The sequence below is a fragment of the Micropterus salmoides genome, unplaced genomic scaffold (assembly GCF_014851395.1).
Source record: "Micropterus salmoides isolate LMB-PRFRI ecotype aquatic unplaced genomic scaffold, ASM1485139v1 Ms_hic_scaffold_2, whole genome shotgun sequence".
In the NCBI taxonomy this organism is placed as follows: Eukaryota; Metazoa; Chordata; class Actinopteri; order Centrarchiformes; family Centrarchidae; genus Micropterus; species Micropterus salmoides.
This window is the reverse complement of record NW_024041150.1, coordinates 22,108,191-22,117,316: the sequence shown is the minus strand read 5'-3', so window position 1 is coordinate 22,117,316 and position 9,126 is coordinate 22,108,191. Positions and strand designations below refer to the sequence as shown.

General features: G+C 41.7%; 1 protein-coding gene across 9 annotated transcripts in view; it reads right to left on the bottom strand.

The window, feature by feature from the left end:
* Window positions 1-511: 511 nt before the first annotated feature.
* Window positions 512-9,126, bottom strand: part of ppargc1a (peroxisome proliferator-activated receptor gamma, coactivator 1 alpha) — a 253,253-nt gene continuing 244,638 nt past the window's right edge. For all 9 annotated transcript variants that reach the window (XM_038731662.1, XM_038731663.1, XM_038731668.1 and 6 more), the window contains exons 9-13: window positions 7,884-7,976; window positions 6,777-6,897; window positions 4,826-4,947; window positions 4,356-4,507; window positions 512-2,085 (exon numbers count right to left, since the gene is read on the bottom strand). In XM_038731662.1, coding sequence (XP_038587590.1) covers window positions 1,982-2,085; window positions 4,356-4,507; window positions 4,826-4,947; window positions 6,777-6,897; window positions 7,884-7,976 — 592 coding nt within the window. In that variant the 3' untranslated portion in view covers window positions 512-1,981. The remainder of the gene's footprint in view (window positions 2,086-4,355; window positions 4,508-4,825; window positions 4,948-6,776; window positions 6,898-7,883; window positions 7,977-9,126) is intronic.

The window sequence follows — 9,126 nt, the reverse complement described above, 5'->3', positions numbered from 1 at the left end:
ACAGGGTGGAGTTAAGAGTCAGTCACGTTTGCACAGATGTCACAAGGTAATGCGTGCATTACAATCACATAGACTCAATTACATCTTAAAGGGAAGAGCAGAAGGTTGGAACGGGGACAATCAAGTGTTTACCGCACAGGGAAATGTCACGGTGATGAAATGCCAAGATACTGAAATGGAGTCATCCTAGCTAACAGCGACTGGGTAATGGGTCAAGTCCAAAAATCACACAACAATAGGAGCTAAAATACAACTCTGAAAAATAATTTATTGCTTTTTATATAGTTTTTTCCTTCATTTATATTATTATCATTGTTATAATTATTAATAATCTTGTAATTATTGTGAATAATAATAGTAGTATCATCATGTATATATATATATATATATATATATATATATATAGAGCACATCAAATACAAGAGCTTTAAAAAATTCAGGAAAAAGGAAATTGTAAACTTTTGTTTGGCATTCACATAATCAAGCGTGAGTGGAGCGATGACAACAAGTGTTTACAGTGGTACAACAAAATTCCTGCAAAATCATTTTATTGCTTCATGTTCTGCTTCTGAGTGAAAAGAAAAACCAGCAACGTGATGCAGATCGGTATCAGTAGTGGAAACAGAAATCACTAAAATGATGAGGGGCTGACTGCTGGAGTGATTAGCTGAATGTTTTGATTGTTTTGGAAAGGCATAGAAGGTAATATTATCCCCCACCAAACCATGTATTGTACACCCTGTCTAGTGATTGTAAGTTAAATAACACAGATCGAAGGACAACATAAACAGTAAATAAATTTCATGAGGCACGCCATGTAAAATGGAGCCCATAAATATTCTTGATTCAAATATTAAAATAAATAGATAAATATGTGTTTGTACTGATTGAAAAGATTTGAATGCAGTATTCTCTCTCACTTAAGGTAATCAAAACGAGAACAATACAAAGCAATGAAATCAAACCGAGTTGCTTCAGAATAATTAATAAAAAATGGGGTACCTTTTTTTTTTTTACAATCATGAAAAACACGTTAAAAATGCATTTTACACTGGTTGTATAAGCAAAAACACTGATTGAGAAACTTTATAAACAGAGAAAACTATACATGGTTGACTGTTTTTTTCCCCAACAAAATAACTTAAAAAAAGGACGTTTGTTCACATGCTCCCTCAAAATGAGCAGTCGGACACATCTTTTTTTCTTTTTTTTACAATCATATCATGTCTGCTAAACATCATGTAGGTGTACAATATGTTTTACAGTATTGTAATGACTACAGATCAACATTCTGAATTAAGAAATTTTCTCCTCATTTTTAAAAAAGGCTGCATTTTACAGTGCATAGCTGTAACAAATAAAGAACTTTATCCTATATGTACATAAAATAAAAATATTCCTTTTTATAGTATTTGTAAATACACGGCTACATTTCTCCTTAAAATGTAGACAACAATGTTACCTTGAGAATTTTACCTCCAAGATACAATTCCCTATCCTCTTGTTTGTAATGTAACACTCGATCCAAACACCAGATTTCAAAGAAAAAGAAAATGAAAGAAAAATCAAAACAGCAAAAGAAAACAAATCTGGTTGAACAAGCTCCATGTTTTCACTCCCAAAGAATTGTGGGTATTGTAGAGCTTGGAGGGAAAAAAAATCATTAAAGTTTTTTGTTTTCTTATTCTTTCACTGATGGTTGTACAGCAGTAAAGTGCACCGAACGTGTGCACCGGGTTCTGAGGGCTCACCGGCTTTCTCAGAATGAAACGTCTCTTTCCAGCTCTTCAGCAGCTATGTTCATGTAAACTTCATTTGTGATATATTAATTTAAATTGATATATATGTCTATAGACTTATTCTTATATACTCTAGGACAGAGTGTAAAACTTCTGGTAGTCTCGTCGTCAAAGGAGCGAGAAACAACAGTGAGGTATCAGAAGTCCCTCTTTGTGACAGACAGCAGGTGCCGCTGAACCGGTTACCTTCTCAGGCTGCGCTGCGCCTCCCTCAGCAAGCTGTCAAAATCCATGGAGTCATACTTGCTTTTTGTGGAGGCTGGATCAAAGTCGTCCGAATGGGAGTCTGAAAGAGGCAAGGTGGATTGTGGTCAGTGTTGAGCAGAACAGGATTTCTTTGAATATGCACATAAAACAAGAGGTTGACCTTTGTGTTTTCAGAAAAACATTATAGTCGGAGCTCACAGAATATTCTGCATTTACACCTTTGATGCTCGGTCATGTGTAGCTCAGTATTAATCTGATAGATCCTATGCTATTGAGCTGGAGAGTTTTGAGATCTGCATCTTCCTAAAAAAGAAACTTTGTCCCTGTCTTTGACTACATTAAGTGTAGTGTTGTCAAATTTCGTAATGTGAAAATCTGATAAGAAATACAGGCTAATACACAGTCCATGAATGTGCAGTCAGACTTTCAAGTTTTACGAGGGGCTGGCCACAATAAATTGATAATGAATCAATCCACATCTGCATGTTTACATAGCAACTACTACCAAAGAATTTAAACAGTAAGTTTTTTTATTTTTTACAAAGACTTAACAGATGTGAAAGCATAGCCTTCTGTCTGTCCATCTCTCATACAGAATGTCCCATTTTTCCTGATCAACCTGATAATACATAAAGAGTATCTTATCTCTGCCAACAGACAGCTTCACAAATGGGGTCCCCAAAGGGCCCAGCAGCACACATTTCGAGAGCTTTGAGAAATGGCAATGGCCATGGCTGCTCGAAGACAGCAGTCGTGATCTAATGCAATGGCCAAGGGCTGGATTGTGTCATGCTGCGCACCTTGAGGGATAAAAAATACCCCGGTGCTCTACTTAAAACTAATGGACAGTGTCTCAGAAAACACACAAAAAAGAAGCGCAAGCCTATAAGATTGAGAAGACTGGGAGAGGTTTAGATACCACACTATTATAAGAGTCTTCCTTTCCTCTCAATCTCTTTATCCTGTGCTATCAGTATAGGGACGGCCAAAATAGCCTATTCCTGACAGTGGCGGTTGACTGAAGGCCTTTCCATTTCAGCAGACTGATTAGTCAATCTCGGCATAATGTCTATCCTCAAGGCTTTAGGATTAGCAACTGTTTCCCTGTGTGTCAATTTCTCATCATGTCCTCCCTTTAAAAGCTGATGGCTTCAAGCATGTGCTTTGAAAATGTATAGTAAATGCTTCATTTATTGAGGAAAGTGCTCTTTTTCTCTGGAGTGACCCATTGACCCTCTTGCATCGGGGCATTTTACATTCCTGACCTCACAGCTGCTGACAAACAAATGTCAGAGGAAAACCTGATGCATGAGTCAATACCTATCTTACATGGCATCAAAAGGAGGAGATAATCTTTTGTGGGTGCGCAACAATTAATGTAATGGGCAATCTCTCGTTTAGGTTTCAATATGGCCGCTCAATTATCGCCACCCAACAACTGCAACAAACAGAAGAGAAGAAAGTACCTTTTTTTCCCCTTAACATGTCAAAAGTAGGGCATCTTGCCAGAAGAAAAAGCCTTGATTTCATTGATATCTTGCATTATTTATCAAATGCATCATTCAACCCTCAGCTGCATCCATTTCAGTACAGATTCTGTATCTAATCAAAATAGAAGCCACGTATATACATTGGCTACATACACGCATGTTTACTCGAAGGAATCACTTACATTAGATGAATTCTGCTTTACTGCAGTCTGCCACAACCTCCCGGCTCCCAACAAAGGGAGTAGGTATGCATAAGTAGGCATACCTAGGTATGCTCCAACAATGGCCCCTCCCTCTACATACACCGTGCCACATCAAGACTCTACCTCCTTTGGGCCTCATCTCTTTTCTTGTCTTTCTTACTCCACGTAATTTCATCTCTACTCCTCCCTCCTCTTTTCCTTGCTCTTAAAGTGATTCCCACGGCCACGCACATATATCCAACAGCAGATGAAAATGCATCATGTGTACAGCACATGTGCTTTCTCCCTAGCGTGTTGCGTTTCATTTGAACAAAGTAGAAACAAGCATCCCATGTCCACATGAGTAATGCAGTCTGACTTGTTTTCCTTAAGATACTGAAGCTACTAGCAAGGAGGAAATTAATCTCTATTCTTGGTATGTTCATAGACTGACCTCTGAACCTCTCTTTGCCCTTTTGAGCCGCAAATGCCTGGTGGACACATTCAGGGCTGTAGGAATTTTTGACAGCACAGAGATGGGTCTCTTTTGATCTGCATCACTCAAGCCTTTTTTTTTTTATTTCCCCCCACCCTTTTCACTGACAGTCCTCACAGCTATGCAAATATACTGCATGACCGCAGGGGGCTGATGGAGAGAACAACAAAGCTGCACTTACCCAAGTCTGTGTAATGTGATTTGCAGAACTCCTCTTGCCCGCCAAAGCACAGCTCGAATTGAGGCTCGTTTGACCTGCGTAAGGTGTGTCCGTTCTCAAGGGCGGCAAAGGCGTCACAAGTGTAGCGGTACGTGATGAAGCCAAAATTGTCCCTGGTCAAGAATAGAAAATGATACGTCAGAGTGAAGCTGTGGGGCAACAATAACTGAACAGGGGGCCTTGTCTTAGATGAAGATCACGCTATTTATATGCAAAAGAGAATCAATAAAAGTGTATCTTTGGGGCTCCATAGGCCTAGAACTGGATGGATCAGGTAGACGCTTTGAGACTGCAAAATCTCTGTCTTTGTCTTAGACCTTCAACACTTTGTTTTAAGTTCAACAGTAACAGCAGTTTCCTTTACCCGCACACTAACAGCAGACTACCTTATAGATGCACACACACATGCACAGAAAGTCCTGGGGCCTTACCCATCGTCCCTCAAGTTCACTGCACATTCTTCAATTTCGCCAAAGACTTCAAAGCGGCGCTTCAACTCTGTCCGGGTGCAGTCGGACCTCAGTCGCCCCACGTAAACCACCCGTCTCTCCTCCTGCTCGTTAAGAGGAAAGACAGAGCAGAGGAAGGAGATTAAAAGGGGGAGTCTGTTTTTCCTTTTTCCCCATCTCTTTCTTCACCGAGCCCTAATGAATTGGTCTTGATCACTCCTGTGGATACCGCAGCTGACTTTAGGCCCCCGTTTTTGTCCCTCTTCTCTGCCTGTCTGTTGTGTTCCTCTGTGATTGGTTCAGCTTGCTTCGCGTTATCTGATAGAGTTGCAGATAGAGCGCCCTCAGTCTGCCTTGGCACTACAATTCCTTTTTCTCTCTGCAACTCATCAACTAGAGGCAGAGTGATTTTTATCAAACGATGCCATGTCTTAAGTTTGGGGCTGCTTCTTCCTTTTGTGAAGTCTAAAAATAACGCTGTGGGGTGACTCAGCCGTATGTCAGAAAAGCCTGTTTCTTTCTTTCCAATGCACAGTACGCAGCAAACTAGGCATGGTTGCTGAATGAGTGGCCTGTTAACATTTTAAGGATATTCATTTCCAGGAGAGAGGGAACATTAAGAGCGGCAGCAGAGAGCCACAGGGCAAAAAACATGGATTTCCTTGAAGCTTAGAGGACAAGGGGGTCATAGTGGAATAATTTAGGAACAAACTGCACCAGGCTGCAATTACAGCTTTTGAGTAATTTAATTGCATCTGCTAATCATATAATACAGCACAAGCCTGGGGCTATGGTATATCACTAGTATTATTTATTTATTCATTCATTTACTTGCCATTACTAGGGCAAGCCCACTGAGGCCCGTTGAAATTTTGAATGCTTTCTTGAGGGTAGTCGTAACATGTATGTAAATTAGTTGCCTGGTGCTAAACCCAAAGTTCACCTTTGCCCCGTTAGACTTATATAAAGTAGCCGAGAAAAATACAAATTAACTACAGATGACTGTTTCTACGCCCCCCCCCCCCCTCCCCCCAACTCTTTTTAATGCTTACATACTGTTTGAGACAAAAAAAAAAGTATTTGCTGAATTAGGGGTTTAGTTGCTGACAACTGATAAATAGGCAGGCCTTTTCTTGATGGCACCCTGAGGGCTGCCTGTGTGTGTGGGTGAGCGAGTGAGTTAGAGAATGAGGCAAAAACAGAGAGAGGAGACAGACAGACAGACAGACAGGACGGGACGCTTTCACATCCCTGGCCTCCCAAACCTTGTTTGACAGCTGGGGCTTTACTGCTCGTAATTGTTTGTCTTTCCATCTCTGAAAATGTATGCATGCCAAGCCAGCTTTGCATTACTGCATCATTTAATGTGTGCTTTATCAACGGGTGGTAGGAGCGTTACCCCGCTGGAAACCTGAGTAATTTCACACTGAGACATGGAGAGCGGAGATATGGGAGAAATGGGATAGTCCCTGCATTAGGCTGAATTTTGAAATAGATACAGAAGAAGGGAAAGAGCTAAAGAGAATCAGTGGCTATTTCCTTTTTTGTCCTTTCCCCGTCTTGCTCTCCTAGTTTCTGTTCCACTATTTTCACATTTTACCCCTGTGGTGTGATTAATAAGAGTCGACAGTGTTTCCAGACGACAGAGACGTTAAAAATACACAACCCGGAGATAAAGAGGAAGGGCCTGTCGCCTGAATCATTCAGGAACTCACTTTGTATGTATTCTTTCAGTAGGGATACGCTGTGGCACATGGCACTGGGCTGGAGGCTGTCTCATCCTAAGGTGTCTGCGCATTTGCAGGAATTTGTACATGTGCCACAGCAGTGATTGCATGTGGGGGGTTTTAATCAGCATTGTTAGGAAAGATGTAAAGTCAAGCATAGAAAAAACAAGGAGAGAGAAAATTAGGTGGCACGTCAGTTGACTCACTATTGCTTTTTGCCTTTGCCTCTCTCGCTGCTCAGCCCTTTCAAACTCCCGCTTCTCATAGTCTCGGCGATACTCCTCCCTCCTCAGCCTCTCGTGCTGGTACTCCTCGTAGCTGTCATACCTGTGGAGGAAAGAATACTTATGACATAACTGTCCGAGCTCGTCTTCTTCCTGTTGATGTCTATGAAGAACATCTGCCAGGATTCACCAAGGGGTAGTCCACACTTTTTTCAACACTGATGGTTGAGAAGGGGGTTGCAAAGCAAAGGAAATGGACATGTTAATAAGATGTCTCTTCGCTATCGCTATGATTACGGAGCCCGCGGGATAGGCCCGCAGGAGTGCCGGCGAGCAGCGCGGTCGGGGAGCTAGGCAGCTGCAACTGTCAGCACAACTTCACATGTCATTACTTTCTGCTTAGTTAGGGCTTCATCAAGAAGGAAAGTGCAACTTTCTCCCCCACCCCAGACTAGCAGAAGACGTGTCCGTTAAGTTTTCGACTGATGAGCGACTCTCGGGCTTGTCGGGTGTCATTAGGCCTGTGGGTGCCAAATCAGCTCGGAGCACTGAGATGGTGTCAGTCTCTCTCTCTCTCTGCACTGTGCCAGTACTTCTCTGCATATGAAATGGTCCCCTCTGCAGTGGCTCACAGAAAACTACAGAGGCACTTAGTTGAATAAGCGTCATTATACAGCTGGGGGCGTCAATTCATGAGTGAAGTATGAATGTGCATCAGTATGACTGGGGATTCTTTTGTCACTAGTCCAATAAAACATGATCAATTAAACATATTTGCCCTGAATGTTTGTCATGGGGCCCCTGTGTGGATGGGACAGACTGCGGAAAAGCGTTGGTCTTGATGTGAAAAGGGAGTGAGAGAGAAATGAGACTATTTCTGAGTGCTGACAGGGAAAAGTTACTTTCAGTGGATTTGTCTGTAGTGAATGATTTTTATTGCTTTATTTCAGCCTTCCTTGCACATCATAATGAGGTATTTTGGCAGGCAGTTACTAAGAATAAACATTTGTCCCAATGTGAAGTACGCAACCAAACAAAGGTTAAGGACATATAAAATTGGAGGGTAAATAATTCATTTAAAATAATCACCTTGGCCTGCGGCTAAGAGGATAACGAGACTGAGGGTGAGGGCTCTTGTGAGTCCTGGAACGAAAAGTGCTTGAATCTGTGTTGTGACAAGACCTGTGGGAAAACAGAAAATGTTAAAATATTATTTTTAGTGACACCTAGGGATGCTGTTCATCTTGTACATGAAAAACAAAATCATCTAAATACTTGTGAAACTTGCCCTGGATAATGTGTTCTTGGCTTTGGGACCCAATTCAACTTCTTTGATATTCACAAGACCCATTTAGATGTTAATTCCAGATAAAAGCATTCTGTACTCTCCTAGGCTTGTCCTCACCCATGGCCACAGAAAGTGTGCAGAATTTTCTACAGAACTTTTGTGCACACCTGAGCTAGCATATACAGTACAAGCACCTGCTATCTGTGTTGTATGAGGAAATGGTCAATACTGTAGGCTCTAGTGGCCTGACTGTAGATCGTGTACCTCTGCACTCCTTAAGCTTCTGATGCTTAATTATTGAAGTGTTGCTGAAGAAGGAAGACCTGAATTATGGAGGGAGAGACGTTTGGGAAGCTCAGTAAAGCAAAGGACTGCCAGTTTGGAAAGATGAAGGATCTTACTCAGTGAAATCTGAGGAGGGAGGAGGGATTTTGCACAAATTCTACATATCTTTTCTTGCATTAAATACTAACACGCTTCTTGTGCTGTCGCTTTCAAAACTCCAATCCCTACCCGGTATTTTCAGAAAGCTTGTCAGTGTCAGATTTTGATCAACTGCCTTGAGACTATTACTGTATAATTTGAGAGCAAGTTGGTGAAGAACAAGGGCCCGAACAGAATAAAGTGATTCTATTGGCTCTGTGGAGAAAACTGACCTTTAAGTAATCAGGCAAACAAACTGAGTCACTGCACTGGAGTCCTACACTGTGAGGCACTCAATGAACTACTACTGACAAAGTGAATTTACTCTCATCCTTCTCAGTAACTACGGCTTGCCTCTGTTCTTCTACCAAAAAAAACCCCAACAGAAAACCCCTTGGCTCTGATCAAAGGGAAGCATGGGAAATGTAGTTCTTACACAGAGCTATGATGATAGGAGTCTCTTTTGAGGGGGGTTTAGAGACTGCATTCCCACAGCCTGGATTTGGCTTTCATCTCTGGGGATGTAAAAGAGGAGGGTTTGCCACTCAGTAAAAACAACAGCTGCCGCTTAAAACAATAGCCCCGGCATCAAACAAAAAACAGGAGCATGCGAGGGAGTGA